The 22236-nt window shown below is 37.5% G+C and overlaps 2 protein-coding genes across 2 annotated transcripts in view; both read left to right on the top strand.

The window, feature by feature from the left end:
* The window catches only part of LOC142351005 (large ribosomal subunit protein uL5A-like), a 130474-nt gene extending 108576 nt beyond the window's left edge, over window positions 1–21898 (top strand). Inside the window, exons 2-4 of the mRNA XM_075403047.1 lie at window positions 12342–12528; window positions 13365–13562; window positions 20599–21898. Coding sequence (XP_075259162.1) covers window positions 12440–12528; window positions 13365–13562; window positions 20599–20680 — 369 coding nt within the window. The 5' untranslated portion in view covers window positions 12342–12439 and the 3' untranslated portion in view covers window positions 20681–21898. The remainder of the gene's footprint in view (window positions 1–12341; window positions 12529–13364; window positions 13563–20598) is intronic.
* LOC142350252 (nuclear receptor 2C2-associated protein-like) lies at window positions 9772–11935 on the top strand. The gene is made up of 2 exons (XM_075402027.1): window positions 9772–11088; window positions 11632–11935. Exons 1-2 carry the CDS (start codon window positions 10889–10891, stop codon window positions 11900–11902), a joined length of 471 nt encoding a protein of 156 aa, XP_075258142.1. The 5' UTR covers window positions 9772–10888; the 3' UTR covers window positions 11903–11935.
* Window positions 21899–22236: the final 338 nt, after the last annotated feature.

Raw genomic sequence — 22236 nt, 5'->3', positions numbered from 1 at the left:
TAGAGATATCAATGGGTGTGCCACCTACTTGCGATCCTTCTCGTGTGACCCTCACTGAACTCAAATCAAAGTCCTCGAAATTGAAAGGGTTAGATTTGTACGTTCCCGTGAAAGAGTTCTCTGGTACCAAGACCACAACCAGTTTGCAAGCTTGAGCTCTATTGAATAAATCATCCTGGTAATAAACACTGGTAACTGTAGTGATTAGAAAAGAAGCTGCTTTTTTCTTTAAAGCTCTCTCCAGTGAAGTAAAGGTCTCCGTTCAAAGTTGCTACAAGTGTACAGGTAGAGAAGCATTTAGGACCATGATTTTGAAACTGCTCGCATCTTGGTAACCTCCGGGTTGTAGCACAATGAACTTGTCCAAAGAACGTGTCAGTCTGATCCGAACTTCAACTCGCAGTTATTACATACTTGTCAACACCGTTCAAAAAGTTGTCAGATATTATGGAATAAGTGTGAAAGCTACGCACTGAGTTTACAATTTCATGCCGTCTGGAAAAAACAATCTTTTTCAAATTGCTGAAATTTGAAGGATCTGGTTCAAAACTATACCCTAGAGTTGACATCAACATTTGTCAGGGTCAAATTGCATTAAAAACTAATTAAGCTGACCCTGTCTCTCTTTTCTGTTTCTTCTCCTCGTGTTGGGTGATGCGTTTCTGTTGGCTGCAGGTGGAAAAAGGAACCGTATTTCAGCGGCCTCACCTTCATATGAGGGAGGTGGATTATCGGACAGCCGGGTATTTTCGAGTATCTGATTCGATAGCTCAGCAGTACTTGGTGACTCAGGCGACGGGAGAAATACTGATTTCTCCAAAACTCTGGCGGCTTCATTCAGCAAACCGTCATTGTTGTCATCATACCCTCCAACATGACGGCCAAGGAAAACCAAGGCTTGAGTTAAAGCCTGTCTCTTTCCGTCTCCTGGACATCCATACATTCGGAGCAGATGGCAAAACTGTAACAGATGAGAACTCAAAGGCCTCGTATTCGTCGTCTCATTCTTCCAAGTGCATCCGACTATAATCATTATCATCGTCGGAGGAGGAGTCTAGAATGTACTGCGGACCTAGGCGTCGAGGTCTCAATCTGAGCCTCCTGTTCATCGAAGTTAGCTCCTCATCGTCATCTTCCAATACTTCCTGAGAATTTTGAGCACTTCCTGTTTCAAACATTGGTGCAAACTCATCTCCAATTTCTATTTCGAACTGAGTCGACGGAGGGATAGACATACCACTCGGGTTATTGTCCGAGTTAGGATAGTCGACTAACGTGGCAGAAGCAGAAGTAAAATTTGAGTTGGTGCTCAACATTCTAAATAATTTTTCGGAACTTTTTAGGTTTGTTTATTTTACTGATTCATTGGTTTTTCTTCTAGTTTTTTCCAGTCAGTCGGATCAACGCCATCCTATTATCGCAAAAAGTTCAATATAATTTTGATAGCTTGCATATGTTTTCCAAAAAAGTCAACTTTTCAAAAGTACTTGGTGACTCAGGCGACGGGAGAAATACTGATTTCTCCAAAACTCTGGCGGCTTCATTCAGCAAACCGTCATTGTTGTCATCATACCCTCCAACATGACGGCCAAGGAAAACCAAGGCTTGAGTTAAAGACTGTCTCTTTGCGTCTCCTGGACATCCATACATTCGGAGCAGATGGCAAAACTGTAACAGATGAGAACTCAAAGGCCTCGTATTCGCCGTCTCATTCTTCCAAGTGCATCCGACTATAATCATTATCATCGTCGGAGGAGGAGTCTAGAATGTACTGCGGACCTAGGCGTCGAGGTCTCAATCTGAGCCTCCTGTTCATCGAAGTTAGCTCCTCATCGTCATCTTCCAATACTTCCTGAGAATTTTGAGCACTTCCTGTTTCAAACATTGGTGCAAACTCATCTCCAATTTCCTTTTCGAACTGAGTCGACGGAGGGATAGACATACCACTCGGGTTATTGTCCGAGTTAGGATAGTCGACTAACGTGGCAGAAGCAGAAGTAAAATTTGAGTTGGTGCTCAACATTCTAAATAATTTTTCGGAACTTTTTAGGTTTGTTTATTTTACTGATTCATTGGTTTTTCTTCTAGTTTTTTCCAGTCAGTCGGATCAACTCCATCCTATTATCGCAAAAAGTTCAATATAATTTTGATAGCTTGCATATGTTTTCCAAAAAAGTCAACTTTTCAAAGAATTTATTTTCATAGTAGATACTAAATTTTTTCAGCAGCAAATAGTAGCAACTCTTCTTAGTTAGATAAAAAGGAAAAGGTCGAGCGGGTAAATAGATACAGTGAGCGACGTTTAAACAGTACAATGCACACAGTTTACTTGTCGCTAGCTGTTTGAACAAGGGACGAATTTCGGCAAATTTAATGGACGTTTTAGTCTTTTTTGTACAGTTTCTGCAGTCTTTTAAAAATACTCGAGAAAAATTCGTGAAGATCTCGTTTGAAGGAGTCGTAGAAAAGTAGCTGTCCATTACTGTCAGCGATCAAAAGACAGTGTTCCCCAAAAAAGCAAGATGTTTGCCTGTTAACAATCACAAATTTGTTTCGCTGAATGAAAGGGAAGTTGTCAGCAGAATAACAGCCAAGGTAACGCAGGCTAAGCTCAAAGTGTTTACTGACAAAACGATCAATATCACTGTTGTCAGCCATTATAAATTGCTGAGTTTTTGGTAACTTCTCTATCACAATTAGTCAAAGCAACAGATCGACCTTCAGCCATAAGTATGACTCTAATGGGTTGCTTGATTGGTGTTTTGAATATGAATTCGATCCTCAAGCGTGCACCAGTAAGTTCTGGGCGGATTCTGCTGTCCCGTAAATTGGAATCAGCTGCAGGATTGAAAATCAACGCGAAATGGTTGGCAAAGTGTTGGAGAGTAATTTCGTTGCCGCCGACAGAACTACCCAAGTCCTTCATTGTTGTGTGGTAGAGACGGACGTTGCTTTTTTAAAAATTATCAATGGGTGTGCCACCTACTTGCGATCCTTCTGGTGTGACCCGCACTGAACTCAAATCAAAGTCCTCGAAATTGAAAGGGTTAGATTTGTACGTTCCCGGGAAAGAGTTCTCTGGTACCAAGACCACAACCAATTTGCAAGCTGGAGCTCCATTGAACAATTCATCCTGGTAATAAACGCTGGTACCTGTAGTGATTAGAAAAGAAGTAATGGGACACTCTTGCCACTCATATTGAGCTGCTTTTTTCTTTAAAGCTCTCTCCAGTGAAGTAAAGGTCTCCGTTCAAAGTTCCTACAAGTGTACAGGTAGAGAAGCATTTAGGACCATGATTTTGAAACTGCTCGCATCTTGGTAACCTCCGGGTTGTAGCACAATGAACTTGTCCTAAGAACGTGTCAGTCTGATCCGAACTTCAACTCGCAGGTATTACATACTTGTCAACACCGTTCAAAAAGTTGTCAGATATTATGGAATAAGTGTGAAAGCTACGCACTGAGTTTACAATTTCATGCCGTCTGGAAAAAACATTGTTTTTCAAATTGTTGAAATCTGAAGGATCTGGTTTAAAACTACAGCTCTGCTTGGTTGTCAGGTCGTAACTGAGGTTTTCCTCTAAGATGGACTTGAAGGGGTTCAAATTGCTGGACGAGGAAACCATGGTGCCATTTAAGAGAACGACACATTTTCCACAAACTATTGGCGATATTATTCACGAAAAGTGGTAGGGGCTCGCCGTCTGTACGATCACTTTTTTCCTTACAGCTGCTTCGCCTGATGATTTTTTGATCAACAATAATTTCATTTTGAGTAAAATGTTTAGATCGGCTACAGTTCCACTTATTTCCGTACGTGGCGCCTAAAATTCAAACTCCAACACTGGGCCATCTGAGTTTGTTGGCTGGAGAATTTGTTCGTCGTAAGCGCGGACAAAGTGTAAGCGCGGACGTAAGCGCGGACAAAGTCGTTGTAAGCGCGGACAAAGTCAACTAAAACTTGACTTGTACCAAAGAGGTTCAACCTTGAGCTGGTTGCTGAAACTGGAGGATCGGCATAGGTGAAAGAATGTGACATTGCAATCAATCAGTTAGGTCGCAGCGTCGACGATGGAGGAAAAGAAGTCTTGCTTGTTATAGTTCTTTTTTTCGTTATAGGTGAAAGAATGTGACATTGCAATCAATCAGTTAGGTCGCAGCGCCGACGATGGAGGAAAAGAAGTCTTGCTTGTTATAGTTCTTTTTTTTTCGTTATACGCGTACGGTTTGTTCTCAAGACACGCTTTTTCCTTGTGGAACAGTTTCTGATCGTTTTTCGTGCGGAGCCTTTTGATTTTCTTCTCTGGCAGCGGGAGCGCTTTTTCTCTGAGTTTGTCCCTTCTTATGTTTTGGTTCTCCGTCTAGGTTTCGATGACAGACGCCGTCGTCTCCTTCTTCCAGAGAGACTGGTTCGCCCCTTTTTGTTGAGCTTCTCCTTGATCGACCACTTCCAATTTGTTTTTAACCGTTTCGCGTAAAGTTTTTTTTCAGGGCAGCTTTTGGTTTTACGTCCCTCTATTATCCCTAGCACTTCCGGAGCGGCACTTTGTAACAGGATTTTGGCTAAGGGTAGACCGTATCGCTTTGCAAGTGGTATCACAAAACTTTCAAACAGTGACGCAGCGCAGAACCCAGCCCACTGCTGTATTGACAATTTCTTGAACCAGAAAAAAACTACGATATGCTCGTGAAGAAAGTATGCGATTAGAATGGTAATTGACGTCCATTCAAGAACTATCTACAAAGAAAAATTTTCTGCCTTTCTCCGCTGACGGTGAAGCAGGGCGTTGACAACTGAATCGCTTGACAATCAATCTGAGTACTGAACCGCAGGTTGCCTGTCAACCCGATCAGAAACGATTTCTTAAGATGACTTATTAACTAGGCGCTCAGCGGCAATGCCTACATGCTGGCGGCCACGATGTCTATCTTCGTCATACTTAAAAGCAATTAGCTCAGAAGCATAGAAGCGTCCCCGAATTTCGCCTTTGTTATTATGCAGTACATAAGTTATGGGTTCACCACGATTACGCGGAATGGGCACTCTTTTTTGGAAGGGCTTTCGCTGAAGAGACAAGCGAACAGTTTGTTTTTCCCTAAACATTTTTTTCGCCCAAACAGTTTGAGTGGCGTACGATAGATAACTCTTCATACCTGAATTTGGTCTTTTATCGTAAGCATTGGGACTATTTTGCAGAACAAGACTCCTAACATGTTCCCTAAAGACGTCTGCGGGCGCTAAACCGGTGCTTGAGTTGACTCGAGCGTTTATCAGCCTCACAAATTGTTGAAGATGACCCAAATATCTACATCAACCACTTTCTTCAAAAAATTTGTATTGAATATTTTTCTACGTACGCACGAACCGCTCTGCAATAGCACTTTTCGAATCACCATAATTGCTATAAACTTCAACTCCTAGCTCCTCGCAGTGTTTTCTAAAGTATCCTTTGAATTCTTTCCCTTGATCTGTCCAAAGTTTTATGTGCACTGATGTTGGTTTTTCAATATTAATAATCTTTGAAAAAGCTTCAAAAGCTGCCTGAGCCGATTTTGATTTCATTGTGCGAGCTCGAAGAAAACGTGGTACCACATCAACTGCAATCAAGAGATACTGTACGCCGTCATTTTCCTTTGAAAATTTATTCATAAAAGCGATATCAACGGACCAAATATGGTTCACTCCGAGACTTCTGAACTTTTGTCTTGCAGCTTTAAACTTTTAAACTTTAATGTTTCGGTTCAAAAAAAGAAACTGGAAACCAACTCGCCAAGTTTGAACTGCACTAAAAAGTGTGGAAAATAAAGTCAGGAAGGTTTAAAAAAATCAAATTATAAAAATGTGCCTCAAAATATTTTGTATCTTTGGTTGTTTTTGGATGTGTTTACAGGTTTCATATCTTTGTATTGTGATTTATTTATATATGCAGATATTTAATATATATAAGATATTTGTGTGTGTATTTTTATGCGTGTGTACAGGCTCTTGTAAATGTATGTGCGTCGATTTATATATGAAATGATATAAGTAGGTTGTCGTGCCCTAAAAGTTTAGATTTATCAATATCTGGGAACTTATGGTGTATGGCCCCTTCTAATAGATTTTGGCAATTTCAGTTCTGAGTTCATTAGAATACATCAATATAATAGAACAACGTGTATTGTTGCATGTTTTGAAGCCCTCGAACATAAAGGTGTGCTGCCCTAAAATAATGTGTTCAATATCAGCCTCAGGGAACTAATGAAATTAGAGTCATTAGCGCCTTCTAACAGATGTTGGCAATTTGAGTTCTGCAGTCCATTAGATTACATGCTCGTACGAGAACAACTTGTGTGCATGCTTGTTTTGAAGTTCAGTTTTGGTTAATAAGCATCGTCTCCTTCTTCCAGAGAGACTGGTTCGCCCCTTTTTGTTGAGCTTCTCTTCTTCTTGATCGACCACTTCCAATTTGTTTTTAACCGTTTCGCGTAAAGTTTTTTTTCAGGGCAGCTTTTGGTTTTGTACGTCCCTCTATTATCCCTAGCACTTCCGGAGCGGCACTTTGTAAATGGATTTTGGCTCAGGGTAGACCGTATCGCTTTGCAAGTGGTATCACAAAACTTTCAAACAGTGACGCAGCGCAGAACCCAGCCCACTGCCGTATTGACAATTTGTTGAACCAGAAAAAAACTACGATATGCTCGTGAAGAAAGTATGCGATTAGAATGGTAATTGACGTCCATTCAAGAACTATCTACAAAGAAAAATTTTCTGCCTTTCTCCGCTGACGGTGAAGCAGGGCGTTGACAACTGAATCGCTTGACAATCAATCTGAGTACTGAACCGCAGGTTGCCTGTCAACCCGATCAGAAGCGATTTCTTAAGATGACTTATTAACTAGGCGCTCAGCGGCAATGCCTACATGCTGGCGGCCACGATGTCTATCTTCGTCATACTTAAAAGCAATTAGCTCAGAAGCATAGAAACGTCCCCGAATTTCGCCTTTGTTATTATGCAGTACATAAGTTATGGGTTCACCACGATTACGCGGAATGGGCACTCTTGCAACAGTAAAGACTTCATCCGTAAATCGCTGCTTATAACTTTTTTGGAAGGGCTTTCGCTGAAGAGACAAGCGAACAGTTTGTTTATCCCTAAACATTTTTTTCGCCCAAACAGTTTGAGTGGCGTACGATAGATAACTCTTCATACCTGAATTTGGTCTTTTATCGTAAGCATTGGGACTATTTTGCAGAACAAGACTCCTAACATGTTCCTTAAAGACGTCTGCGGGCGCTAAACCGGTGCTTGAGTTGACTCGAGCGTTTATCAGCCTCACAAATTGTTGAAGATGACCCAAATATCTACATCAACCACTTTCTTCAAAAAATTTGTATTGAATATTTTTATACGTACGCACGAACCGCTCTGCAATAGCACTTTTCGAATCACCATAATTGCTATAAACTTCAACTCCTAGCTCCTCGCAGTGTTTTCTAAAGTATCCTTTCAATTCTTTCCCTTGATCTGTCCAAAGTTTTATGTGCACTGATGTTGGTTTTTCAATATTAATAATCTTTGAAAAAGCTTCAAAAGCTGCCTGAGCCGATTTTGATTTCATTGTGCGAGCTCGAAGAAAACGTGGTACCACATCAACTGCAATCAAGAGATACTGTACGCCGTCATTTTCCTTTGAAAATTTATTCATAAAAGCGATATCAACGGACCAAATATGGTTCACTCCGAGACTTCTGAACTTTTGTCTTGCAGCTGTAAACTTTTAAACTTTAATGTTTCGGTTCAAAAAAAGAAACTGGAAACCAACTCGCCAAGTTTGAACTGCACTAAAAAGTGTGGAAAATAAAGTCAGGAAGGTTTAAAAAAAATCAAATTATAAAAATGTGCCTCAAAATATTTTGTATCTTTGGTTGTTTTTGGATGTGTTTACAGGTTTCATATCTTTGTATTGTGATTTATTTATATATGCAGATATTTAATATATAAGATATTTGTGTGTGTATTTTTATGCGTGTGTACAGGCTCTTGTAAATGTATGTGCGTCGATTTATATATGAAATGATATAAGTAGGTTGTGGTGCCCTAAAAGTTTAGATTTATCAATATCTGGGAACTTATGGTGTATGGCCCCTTCTAAGATTTTGGCAATTTCAGTTCTGAGTTCATTAGAATACATCCATATAATAGAACAACGTGTATTGTTGCATGTTTTGAAGCCCTCGAACATAAAGGTGTGCTGCCCTAAAATAATGTGTTCAATATCAGCCTTAGGGAACTAATGAAATTAGAGTCATTAGCGCCTTCTAACAGATGTTGGCAATTTGAGTTCTGCAGTCCATTAGATTACCTGCTCGTACGAGAACAACTTGTGTGCATGCTTGTTTTGAAGTTCAGTTTTGGTTAATAAGCATAAACCACCTGCTCATTTTGGCATCATGTGGCTTATTTTGTGTTCGGGTTGTAAATTATACACAGAAAACGCCCTGCTGAAGTCCTGATTCCGCTTGATTCGTCACACTTTCAGTTCCGGCTTTTGCTCTAATTCCCCACGCTTTCAAGTCCGGATTTTGGTTAATGCTGATAAATGCCCTTCCCAAGTCCTGATTTTGAACGATACGAAGTGGTGCCACGGCGCAAGTCCGGAAACTCCCCAAAATTTCAAGTCCGGATTTTGAAAAATGCGTATTAACCCCAATCTGATTCCCCACACTTTTAAGTCCGGATTTTGAAAAATGCGTTTTAACCCATCTGCTCAAGTCCGGAATTTGCTTAATTCTCTCTGCATCTTTGCTTCCGGATTTTAAATGATTAGCAGAGTCCCCACTGCGCGATTCCGGATTTTTATCTGATTCGGGTCCAGATTTTGGTTAATTCGATTAAATCTCCTGCTCATGTCAGGATTTTGTCATTCGACACTTTTATGTCCGGATTTTGAACGATACACAAACCTGCATACTTACCCATATACGTATCAAAGAGGTACTTTTTCAAGACGATCACCTGTTTGTCTCGCTTTTGAGCCACAGCTTCTATTCTAATGCTTTCTGCCGCAGCAACTGCATGGACATGTCTATTAAGAAACGCTGAACTGTAATTGAATTCCATCTGGTGCTTTGAAAGTTGACTTATTTAAGAACAAAGGTGTTTCGATTTACTTATTATAGCTCTTAGTTTGAATGCGGTTTGTGGTTCAAGATAACGAGACATTCAATCTCGTTCGAGTTTTGGGGTTAGCAAGGAAATAATCTAAGCTTGTTGTGGAAAATCTGAATTTAACGGTAAATGTTTGAAACTACTGTTGGATTTTTAAAAATGGTTAATGGTTCCCTAAAACACAAGATAAACATGCAGGATAAAAATGAGGAAAGCCATGATTCTTGAATATTGTCGCTTTAAAAAAAGACCATTTGTGCTCTCAGGACGCGAACCACATTGAGGAGGTTTCAAGTGGAGCGTTAATCAGTTGTTCGCAGTTCCTGCATGGCCAAGATGCCTCGATTTCGAACAAAAATCCAGGAAATTTTAGTTGGATCAATATCAAAAGAATTGTTTGACTTAAGTTGTTTAGTTTGTGAACTAATTTGGACGCAAAGAATATAACTCATGATTGGGAATGGGTTTATAAAGCCTTGGAATAAAATCGAGAAAATATGCGTTTCCGCCGTGGTTACGTCAATTTTCAAAATTTTCGAGATTTTGCGGTTGTGGGTTTGATTCCCGATAGGACCTCCTTTATTACGACTGGATTGTCTAATGATATGCGGTAAAAGCATAACGGCTTCATTTGGTCTATGATGGTGAACCCGAAATGCCTTAATGCTTTTAGGAAACAGATTAGTCTAATATTATGTCAAAAACTACGTGCTGTTAACTGCTGATTGTGGAAGTTAATCTGTTAATACATCCAGCTATTCTTTCTCTTCGGCTGTTTATATAAGTATTAATTCTGTGCTTGTTGAGTGCGCGAAGGAGTTGTCAATTGCAGTAGATTAATTAATTATGTTTAATTTATTTGTTGGGGTTGTCAGTTATGCTCAGTTGAGGTCACCACCTGATGTTAATAATTAATTTTGTCTCAAAGTAATTTAAAATCTGAAAAAGTGTTTTATTTTAGTGGAATGATTGTTTTATTGCGACCATAACGTACAATTAAAGAATGCAGTTCAGAATTTTTCTCCAGAATTTAGTCTACGAGACTTCTAAGCGTTGAACTGTTTTAAGCTATAGAACTGGAAAACAAAATTCAGTTGAATTGCTTTTTAATTTTTAAAGTTGAAACGTCTTGCCATGTCATAGTTAATTTTTCTGATTAACTTACCAATATCTTGTTTCTTGATACTTATGCAAACATCTAGCAAGTTTGTATACATCTTTCAAGATTTACCGTGTTTTAGTATGTTTCTTGCCAAGATGTATCAGGCTTCGGTTGACTGGAAGTTCTATAAGCATGCCTTCCAGCTAGCTAACTAAAATGCAATTAATAAGTATCGGCGACGGATGGCAATATGTGGAAAAATGGAAAGAAAGTTGAAATATATTTGATTTGGTTTTCAAAATGCGGGAATAATGTATTTTCAAACTCAATACCATAATTGGTGCATCGAATGAGAGCTGTCCAATTTTAATTCGTGCTGTTATTTGTTCACCTGCCTCCTAGGTACCCATTTTTACGGTCGGTCATTTTTTTTCAACCATTCTTGGTCGGATAACGAAGTGGACATTAGAACGAACTGAAGATCCAGTGATATTTCATATCGAAATGAACGGTGCAATTTTGTGTTCGGATGGACTTTGACCAAAAGATTTGATCGAGCGTTGAATACAATCTAGTGGATTGAGTACCCTGAAGCCGTTTTAATGCTCTGTAGAAATTACAGTTAAGTATCAGCAATGATGAGTAACACAGAAACTGGCGATAAGAAGTTGGATTCTTGTGAAGACAAGGGTAGACTTCTGAATGACTTGGTAGAACGTGTGGGCGTGAGCAGTGTGCTGAACAAAAGCACGAGCTGTTATGGCAAACAGTTTCTCTTGGACGGATTGAAAGAGACCTGCTGGAACTCGGATTCTGGTCATAAACAGTGGATTAGGTTAGTTTAAAACTTCTATCATTTCGATATTTTGTATTTACTGATGTGGAAAAAAATTTACACTGCGTGAAACTTTTTATGTGGCAAATTCAGCAAAGAAAGAAGCATTTTAGGATATGATTCAAATTGTCTAAGCTAATTTCGACAATGAAAACATCATGTTAGCTCAAATAAAATTCTATAGACCGAATCGGTATTAAGCAAATTGGCACAAATTTAGCAGTGGTCTTTCATTTCAAGCAACTGTTTGATTCATCATTGCCCATGAAAACACGCATTGGCTGAAGAAATACTAATTTTAATCCGACTATTTTGAATATTTTATTAAATTGTTTTATGCTATCTGAAGCTTGTAGTAATAAGCGAAGTTGTGCTTGTCTTTTTCCCTTTTACAAGTTTTCCATTTTATATATTTGGCTTATCGACTGATCGACAGGAATAAGCTCCGAAATGAATAATGTTTTGAGGCATTAATTGAAATTAGACCCACCTCGGTGGTTGTTAGAGAGTATTTCGTCTGACGGTAGTCTTTTATGTTTTCAGTTTGACCTTCTCCGAGCCTGTTTGCATCTCGAGGCTTGAAATCCAATTTCAAGGCGGCTTCAGTGGCAAAGATACATCAACGTTCGTGCTGCTCGGCGATAGCACTGATAGAATTCCGATTCATCCAAAAGACGATAATTCCCTTCAGATATTTACGATGAGTCTTCGTGAACAGTTTTGCGAAAAACTCAAGATAGTTTTTGAAGGCAGCACAGACTTTTACGGAAGAGTTATTGTTTATACTCTGAATGTATATGGAATTGTCAAATAATTTTCAAACTTAGCATAAAATTTTTTTATCCAATTTTCGTCCTTAACAGCAAAGCAAATTCGAGTCACATTTTGTCTTCAAGAAAATGCTGTGAATATATTTCAAAATTATAACTGCGCTGTTGTTAGAAATATTGCTTTATAAACGTGTATCGTTTTTTCAAAGGATTTGCGATTTCTCGCTATTATAATTTGGGGGCAATGATGGTTGCGAGGTGCGGGGGGAGTTGCTTTCAAAGTTAAATATGGATCACTAGAAATTAGGCTCGGGTCTAATTTAAAAGAAATGTATAGCTGCGCCGCATTCTTTTTTTGCCCCTGCATTCTATTTTGCCGCATTCTGTTTTTGCCCCATTTTTCAATTCTGCAACAGTCATTGTTTCAACATATTTGGGTTGGGCAATTAACGTATCCTGGCGACAAGACAATGGCTTTTTCAGATTTTGTATGCATTTAATTAGTCGCTATTAGGTTAATAGTGTTCTGCAAATTTCACGACTGGAGAAGTGGTTAGGAACATAGTTCTGAAACATTGAAAATGACAGGAGCTGGACCATCCGCACAAGCCACTGTTGCAAAATCAGTTGCCGATGTGACAGAAGAAATAGTGAAAAATGCTACAAAAGGGTAACTACAATCTAAGAATTCACTTTTATACAGATTAAGTCATCAGAGTTAAAAGCAGCTGCTAGCTAACTGGTGTTACCCGGATCCTTATTTCTCAGTAGTCATACGAGGATCATATATGATGTCAACAATTCAACGTATTTGATATTAGGTAACCAAATTGGTTAACCATATTAATGACCTAACCCCTCACGTTTTTTTATTTTTCACTTGACGTAATCTATATAGAACCTGAAGTCAGTTTAGTTATCTAATTTAACTTTTTTGACGTTTGAAAACCTTTACTGTGACCATGCATCTTTAATTATTTTTGTTCCTGTAGCTTGATACATTACTTTCATGGCGAGGATGCAGGTTATAGTTGAAGGTCAATTAGGTACAACTGAACTAAGATACCGACAATCCGGAACAAAATTAGTCCCGACTATGGTGAGGAAACGCTCCTCTAGCCAATTTTTGCTTAACTACACCGCTCGGTTTAAATAAAAGCATTTATTTGACGAGCAAATTCAAAATTTTGTTGAAATGAATGAAGAATGTGCACATGCTTGCACTGATTTGTTGAGATCTCTTATTCTAATAACTAATTCTATTATTAGGCAAAAAATCTTTCCAACGTGCGAATTTAGGTAATTTCCACAAATCAATTTTGATCTGTTTATAGTGTTACGTATTTGGGCCGTAAGGGTTTCGTTTGTTAAAACTCGTTCTCTTATGTGATTTTTAAAAAAAATTGTGGATTTTTGCTGTAAAAAATGTGTTTGGACTGTGAATTAAATAGATTGTGTTTGACGAATAGTTTGGATGGTGCAGGAGTTTATATTGTATTTTGACAGGTACGAGCCAGGCAGCTTCCAGTACACGGTGGTTGAAAGCATGACCAGACTTACTATCTATGCTTTCACAGAGCCGGCTGAGTTCCTCATATATCTCGTGCTCATCTTGTCTCCTTTGATATTGGCGTCTGCATTCTGTGCCTATCGACTGACCAAAGTTACAACCACTAAGAAGGGTGGAAAGAAACCCACAACCAGGTGACAAAAATAACAATTGTTGAGCATGCCAACTTAGACTTGCAGTGTCTTTAAGCCATTCTTTGTGTTTTACGACTCGTGGTCGTGAGGGGAGTATTAGTTTTCTTGTGGTTTTTCTTGAAGTGCTTTGCTCAGGCTGTTTTTTGACCTACAACCAAAAGTGAGTGAAATTGCCGTGGGAACTGGCTTATGCTGGGCGTAATTTTTTTATGTACTGATGTGTTGATTGAATTACTTTTTCCTTGAAAAGTTTTCGACATCAAAGGGCATATATCTAAGCTTTAAGCTGTTTTTTATCAGTTTGGTTCATTTCGTTTGCTTGTTGTTTTTTTTCCAAAATATTTCTCAAGTGAAGCTGCAATTTTGCAGTTTAATTTTGCAGTGTTTTCGAGAGCTTAATAGTAAGTTTTGAAGGCAAAATCGGCTCATATTTCTCAATTTCTTAAACTAATGTTTGACTTTTTTCAATAATTTTAAGAATGATTTTTATAGCTGCGAAGCTGTAAGCTGAGCGGAGCTATATTGCGGAGCTATTGGATTTTTGTTTCGTCGGACGCTTTTTTCGTTTTACATTTTATTCTAGAACACTCTGTCGCTTCATGTTTTCAGTCACTCTTGATTTCTTGTTTTTCGCGTGAGCTGAATTGCTCGCATTCAAAATTTATGTCTGTTGCTAAAACGAAGTGGGTTGTAATATAAGAGTGCATAGGGGACTTGTAGCATAGTGGTTAATGCCGCCGGGGGTTGGGGTTCGAACCTCTGCGTCGTTAAAATTTTTTGCACCCAAAATTGTTATCAAATGACACCCCCTTTGACTAAAAGTTGGCAGCGATAGCGTTTTTTCCAAATATGTTTCTATCTGTAATTTACAGTACGCAAGCCTTTTATTTCGCAGCTATTTCAGCAATCTGACGGCTATGTTTTTGTGTTTTTAGTTTTTAACGTGTTTTCTTTTGATGCTGTGACGTCGAAAAACAAATTTGTCGTCTTGGGAAGAATATATCTCTTTGCTGATGCAATAGATGTAACCTTCTTGCTGCCCAAAAACTTTTCGTGTTTAGATTTTGTTCTGTTTATGTATGGTTTCTACATAACGTCTTAACTGTTCTTTGTTTTGCCCACCTCCATGATGTCAATGCTTCCACTTTTCGCGTTATGACGGTTCAAAAATTGTATGAAATGTTTTAGTTGTTTTCGGTGAGTCAAAGAACAACTGCTTTAAAACAAAGGACGGATAAAGGCCTCTGCTTAATTTTCGGAATTCTCCAGGCTATTTTTTACGACCATATGATGTAAAGATCACTTAAACGTGCTTTTTGTTAATTTTTTAAATAATATTGGCCTTCTCTGGGGCTAATATTGGCCTTCTCTTGGTTTCTTAGAATCCAAAGAATAGGGTGCGATGGTTTCATACCCTATTCCGTGAATTTGAACTTTTGAAACGGGATTAACCTGTAAAGCTCGGCGGGCATTAAGTTGCAATAGAGAGCCTCCGCTGGCTTTAGTAGACGTTTAGGTGCTCAATGTGCTGAGGCACCAAATGTGCTGATATTGTTGTAAGGACTAAAATCATCAGAACGTGAAAAGGTCAGTTTTAAGGTCGGTCATAGTTTATCTAGCTATTTTTTCATGCGAAATGTCTTTTTTTGCTTGTCTTTGTATTTGTTTTGTTGTTCATGCAAACTTAAAACAAGAGTCAAAGTATATTTCTCTATTTTTAACGAAACAACTTTTTTAATGACGCAGATAATTTTTTGACAATATAAACATCGAATTTCAGCTACTTTGTATTAATTTTTCATTGTTTATTCAAACAATTGTGATCTTTTTAAATTTCCACTATCTTGAGTGGCTCATATGTTACCCCATTATATATTGTAGCCTGCAGATGTGTCATTCGTAGTTTTCTGCCGAGAACCTGCTTTTTGTCGAAATTACTGTCTTTAAACGTAATTAATATATATTACTTCAAATTTTGATGTGACTTTTTTTCAATTTTGTAACTGCTATTTTTCGAAGTCTTTGTGAAAACTGCCAGCTAATCCGTAGCCTATCATGCTGTTTCGGAATCAGTTTTTATAACACAGTATTGTTTCTGAGGACAATAACGCTAATAATATTAACAGATTTGATAAATAACCTACTTCGACAAAAAAATCAATTGTCGTTTTCGATTCTGCTTGTTGTTTATGTGCAGAAAAATGTCTTTGAATTGACAACTGATAACAACCAGAGTATCTGCAATACAAATTCTGTTCTAAAAATTCTCAATGTATTAAGTTTTGTTTGGTTTGTGTTATCCAATTTTTCTGTCACTCAATTGAGAATTTCTATTGTATTGGTGCTGTGTCGTTTTTATAAATTTTTCCATGACCTTGAGCTTTTGAGACGGGAAAAACAGGTTCTGCTCGGCGGGCATTAATGTGCAATAGAGGGCCTCAGTTGGGTTTAGTAGCCTGCTTAATGTGCTTGAACTGCTATAAGGTAAATTCAAGTTAAAAACGTCAGTTTTCGTTGTTATTGGGCCTTGAATAAAGCAATTTTTCCTTGTTTTCGTAACTTTTTAGATTTCGTTACTTGGGTTATTGTTGAGGTCGGTCACAGTTCGTATGGCCATTGTGCTATGTGAAATGTCTGTTTATGCTAATGTATTTGATTCATTTATTGCTGTTCTTGTGAACTTTAATAACAGAGTCAAAGCATTTTTTGCAATTTATTGTCAAGTCTGCGGTTTCTTCGCGGGGAATTGGATTCTGCTCTTCAGCCGGGAGCGTCTTCTGGTATCGTCCACAAGGTGATTCATCCCCAGGATCCCCAGGAGGTCTTGGTGCCGGCTCAACCGCCTCCGCACTAGCGCGCTCAAGTCCAACTGGAACAACACTACCTGTGTCTGTGGCCTGAGCAGACCATCTTCCCAACACATCGTGGAAGAGTGCCCTATAACGTACCTACCAGGAGGCATGGGAGAACTTTGCCACCTCACGGAGACCGCCATAGACTGGCTTGAAGAACTCAACCTGGATATATGAAGAAGCGAACGACTGATGATATTGTCAAGTTCTTTGTAATATTTTGTTGTTTTCAATATTAAAGGTAGAAATAAACTTTTTTAAGGCTTGAAAATGGGTTAATGGAATGTTTATAACAACGCAGAAATGATTTTGATTATCTAGATGTTATCGATATTTGCAACTTTTACATAATTTTTGCTGATTAAGTTTTGAAATTTTAAACTTTCTTCAGGTTATATTCTCAACAGTCAGAATATCTATAATGCAAATTTTGTTCTCGTAATCCTCAAAGTGTAAAACTTTTCTTCGGGTTGTGTTATCCAATGGTTCTGCTGTTCTTGAGGAGTATTCAAGGTTTTCATTCAATTCTTTGGATTGTGATTGGGACGTGTCCTGATATTCTTTTTTTTATTTCGTGTTCAAGATTTTTGTTACGAACATAGGACGTCACAATCTGCTTTTAGTTCATTCGTTAATGCAATTTTAACTGAAATGAAAGCGTGGCGTTATTTTCACTCTTAGTGGAGCGAGTTGCTTTGTTAATTCGCTTGAAAATGTTTTTGGTCACAGGTGACTTTCAAAAATGACTTCCTCTTTCTGAAAATGAGTTTTCTTTTCTAATTCAAAGAGATAAGGTCAAGTGAGTTTGTGTCACTCTAATTGAAGGTTATTCGAGTGCTGCTAATAGAAGCATCAATATATTAAACAGATTCTCAATCAAAGTATAATATTTAATAAAGTGTTTCTATTTGGGTCTGTTTCTCCTATCTTTTTGAGGTCTGTGAAGCTATTGCGGCTATTTTCTGGCAATCTGCCAGCTTATGTCTTCGACTTGAAGCAATTATTGCAATCGTCTGTCTTGTTTACTGCAAAAGTTTTGCCTGACCGTTTTTTTCAATTTTTTTGTTCCCTTCGTGATTTCACCTTTTTGTCCAAATAATCAGGATGCGATGGTAAAGCCCGAGGGCCTTCATTCGTTCAGTACCTCTTAGAGCTTTAGTAAGCTTTAAGTCTACGGGTTAAGTTATCCGCAGTCAAAGGCGAACGCCCCGAGTTCGTTTGGGAGAAATTCTTCCGACGTTAGTCGGTTATGTTGTTGCATGTAGCTGGGCGAACAAATGTTTAACTCATCTCATTTTTCGTTACTTTTTACTTTGCCTCATTTTTGATGCTCGAATGATGCATCTTTTAGTTTTATTGAAACTTTTCCCGTATAGTACAATGTTTTAATTGACTTTTGATCGCATGAATTATGACGAACTTCATTAATTTTTGACTACTCTTAGTGTTACTTCGTCCCTTTGGTAAATAATGAAAGTTCAGAAACTTTTTCTACTCTAACTAGGTTTAACCTCGAACCATAACTTAGCGTGTTGTTGCGTGTTTTACGTGTTCCAATGACTTTGGTGCCAGTTTTATTCAAAAACCTACTTTGTTATTTTAATTTCTTTGGCCACCCTCATCTCATTTGACTATCATAGCTGACATTTGGATTGTATTGGTGCGCTGTTTTTTATGTCAATAAGATGTCAAATTAGAGTGGTGATTTTAACAACGCTGAACCAGTAAGGCGAGATAAAAAGTGAGAGATTTGGAACTTGAATTTTGTTCAAATTACGTTTTAAAGTGGTATGAGAAGTGGCTTTTTTAAACACATTTTTGAAATAAAAAATTCACGTGCGGAAACGTGAATGCTAACTTTGCTGTCTTTCCTAATTTTCTCAGCTAATGCTTTCCAACAGTTCATGCATATGTTTTAATATTGAGTATTTATTTATTGGTTTATATTACTTTTATTATGATGATATTTTTAGGTTTTTCTCCCATTTGTGAAAATTGCAAATGTTTGCCAATGAGGCATAATTGAGTCTAATTAATGATTCGAGTTTATTATAATTGTTTTTCCTGATTTTGAGTATATTTCCATGTGTTGAGTGTATTTTTGGTGGTTTTTGTGACTTTGAAACTATTTCCTTTCGTTTCTGTGGATTTTTGAGTCTTGGCCATTTTTGTTGCTTTTCTTGTGGTATTGTTGCTTATTTTTTTTTAAAAAAAACTTCTGCTCTTATTGGCATTTTAGTGAGGCGTAATTTCATCAATATATCGGCCTAAGCTTTAAGCTGTCATTCTCATTGACTTAGATACCATGTGGTTTTGATAGGTTAATTAATAGCCGCCCTCATCTTCTCAGCCGGCTATTATTGCGCTCGTATTTTTTTTTACTTCGTCAAACTTCTTTTCGCTTTACCATTTTGCCGCTTTTTCGACATTTTGCGTGAAATCTTTCTGACTTCTCTAGGCTAGTTTCTCTCTTCTCTCATTCTGCTGAAAGTGAATTTGAACATCAGTTGCTAAGCAAAACAATTCAAAATGAACAGAGTCGGTATAAAAAATTGAAGTCAGAAATAGAAACGGGATAAACCCATAAAGCCCAATTTTAGATGCCCGCTATTTGAACGTCGTTCCTATAAGTCTTAGTTACCACCTCTAATGCTTATTGGTGTTGATAGTAGCCCCTGTAGCCTCTCTCTAAGAAACAGAAGTATGTTCAACTACGAAATGCCATCAAAATAAATCGGACTTAAAAAATATTTTTGTACAAAAATCTTTTTTTTTCAATATATTCTATTCGTTCAATCCCAATCATGCTTACTGGAATCAACGGCGGCTATTTTCCGGCAATCTGCCGGGTATGTTTTAAATATTGACATTGTTTCACTAATTTATCTATATCTGTATCCCAATTTCATCCTTTACTTAAGGTATAATGGATTATTTCATTTGCTAAATCATATATTTCGCAAAGTTCTGACCAATTATTGTTTTAGTGGGACCTGCACCTATATCATCCTTTTTTCCCTTCGTAGACTCGTACAATCAAAAATTATTCGGATTGTTTGGGGTGCGATCTTTTTTTTCAAAAAGTTTGTTGTTTTTGTTCTTATGTCAATTACCAGCGAAAATCTGTTCCAATTAATGTTCAATGATTGAAAATCGCATTTACATGAAAATGAGCTCGAATGAACATATTTGATAGGAAAATTTTTTCAGGATGAATTCATTGTTTTTAATGCTTAGCAAAGAGCTTTTGTAAACTTTAATTGATTTCTTGTATTGCCTTTGTTTGTTTTTTTTGCAGTCTCCTGACTTAGTCTGACTAATCAAGTAAATTCAATTGGCTTCCTTATTTGGTACCAAAAAACTAAGCAGCCATCTGTTCAGTTGAGATCTTATGGTTCTAATGACTTTGTATATATTTGTTTTAAGAAGAAGTCAGTGTATTTCTGAAATTTGCATCTTTTTGTCTTACTTCTGTCAACTTTTAGGTAATGCTTGTTTTTTTTGTAGTCCTAAGAAAAATTCTGGATAATTACAGGTCTCTATTGCTTCCTCACGAGGTATAAATGAAGAGGCGTCAATTGCTCTCGCAACTAAGAATGGTCACTTAGAAAATATTGGTCTGCAGAAATGGAAGCTTTTATATTTCAACTTCGAACCTTTCGCTGTCGACATGTTAGGAGTCTCATTAATGGCAGGTCCCATACACTTCTTTGCAGCACAGCTGAATTTAGTTTGTTTAGGATGCCATTTTTATTTTGTTTGTGCTTTCTTTTAAATACGACACCGAGTTTTGAGTGTAGTTATTGTTTTGTTATTTGACATTTAGGTTTGTCTTACCTCGTATTCTCGTTAATGGCAGATTTCATCGGCCAGCTGTCGCCGCATTACTTTTTTTAGTGGTTTGTTGAACAATACGTGAATTGTTGAAGGGTTTCTATCTTTTCATCATTGGGTTGACAATTAATTCAAAAATGTGGATGAGCGGGGTCGGAACTTTATGAGCGAACGCACGTTACCGAGCCTCCTTGTATGCATATGGGTTCATCTGCTTTGTTGACTCTCAAAAAGCTGTTCCCGTAATAGTAAAGGCTGTCTTTTTATGAGATAATTGTAATTTTCATAAAATTTAATTAGACTGCTATTTGACTTTGAACAAAGGAACTTTAATTGCAACTTGCTTTTAGGACTGGGTCTTCTTCTAGCAGTGGAAAACCAGAACGCCAGATGCCTCCCAGAGCAGCAAAGAAGTCGAAGAAGGACAACTGAATCACTGACCAAGTGTTGCTTTAGTTTGAGCATAAACGGCAGTGAACCTTCTGCTACACCTTAGTCCATTACAGACATCTGCTTATCATTGTGTTACGTATCCGTAATTCATACCTCTTGTCGAGTGAGTTTTACTCATTACTTCATTTTTTGCACAGTGCCGTTGTGGTGAAATTAGTGACCCAATCTTAGTTTACTGTAGTTTCTTCTGGCATTAAATGACCTAATCCTGACAAGGCTGAATCTGTGCCATCTGATTTTAAAACTCACTGAAAATGTCTGTGAAGATTTTCCGAGTAGTGTTATAGATAACGTACCCTTCTAGAGCGCTGTTTCTTCTTAGCTTTGTTATGATGACGAAAAATCTGAACTGCATTTTTAACTTGTATTACAATCCATTGTTTTGATGAATGAAAGAAATCTTTCAAGGATATAAGGCTTTTTATCGAAGGTTCAAATGATTATATAACTGTTTTGTTGAGGTGGGAATTTTTAACTACTCAGTAAGCTGTGGATCAAGAAGAGTTAGAAAATGTTAGAATTTGGGACTGACATGCGTTGTCCGAGCATTAGATCGAAAACCTTATATATGAGAAATTGCGTATCCAACAAGTAGAAATTGAAGTGACAGATGCTTTCAAGATTTTGGCATCTTTCAAGAATTCTGGATTTTCTTGAAAGGGAACAGTATTTATGGTTCTTTTTGACGGGTAGTTTTGTTTATTTAATTGTGTTATTCCCCTCGAAGTATGAATAATGTTACTAATTTCAATTAGCCTGCCATAAATTATTGGCTCTAGTTTGTCGACTTATGGCAATTTCTAACGTGCAATATATTTATTGGCCAATCGATTTATCATTAGCAATTTAATCCTTAAATCCTAGGGAACTGTTTCCAATAAACAGAGCGTGGAAAATATTGCGAATTGGATTCTGCACTGGTGCTGTTTTTAGAGAAACAGTTTTCAGCTTCAATGATGGAAACGGTTTCCATGCCCTCTCTATTTCTGTAATTTTCAAAAAAAAACAATTCAACCATGTCCTCGATTGATTGTTGTTATTGCGCCTCAAAAATCGATTTTGATTTTGATTAATTTCATTGTTTACATGGTGTAGTTCTGTTTGTTTGTTTGTTTGTTATTTTATATAGTATTTATACGTCTACTTATGAAAATTGATTGAGAGTATTTTTGCTGATTAATTTGAATCTAGAGTGAATGGTTTTTGAAACAAAGACAAAGCTGTTGGAGCTGGAAGATGAAGAAGTAGGAATCAACAACCGATTTAATCCGCTCAAACATTGTCTGTTTGATTGGGTCGTTATTTATTCGCTCACTAATTTATAGCCCTCAATTTTGCTATATTTCGGTAATTAGTTTTTTGAAGGGGGAAGAGGCTCTATGTTATATGACTACCAAGCTGGGAGAACTAAGTTTTTTGATTGAGATTTCTTGTCTGTTCGATAACCAATTTCTAAAATAACTTGTCACCTTATAAATTGACTGCTTTGTATCACTTAACTTGTACTGAACGCCCTGCATGGTCAGATGTTGTTG

Source organism: Convolutriloba macropyga, chromosome 12 (assembly GCF_964194025.1).
Source record: "Convolutriloba macropyga chromosome 12, txConMacr16.3, whole genome shotgun sequence".
In the NCBI taxonomy this organism is placed as follows: Eukaryota; Metazoa; Xenacoelomorpha; order Acoela; family Convolutidae; genus Convolutriloba; species Convolutriloba macropyga.
This window is presented reverse-complemented; position numbering and strand designations above follow the sequence as displayed.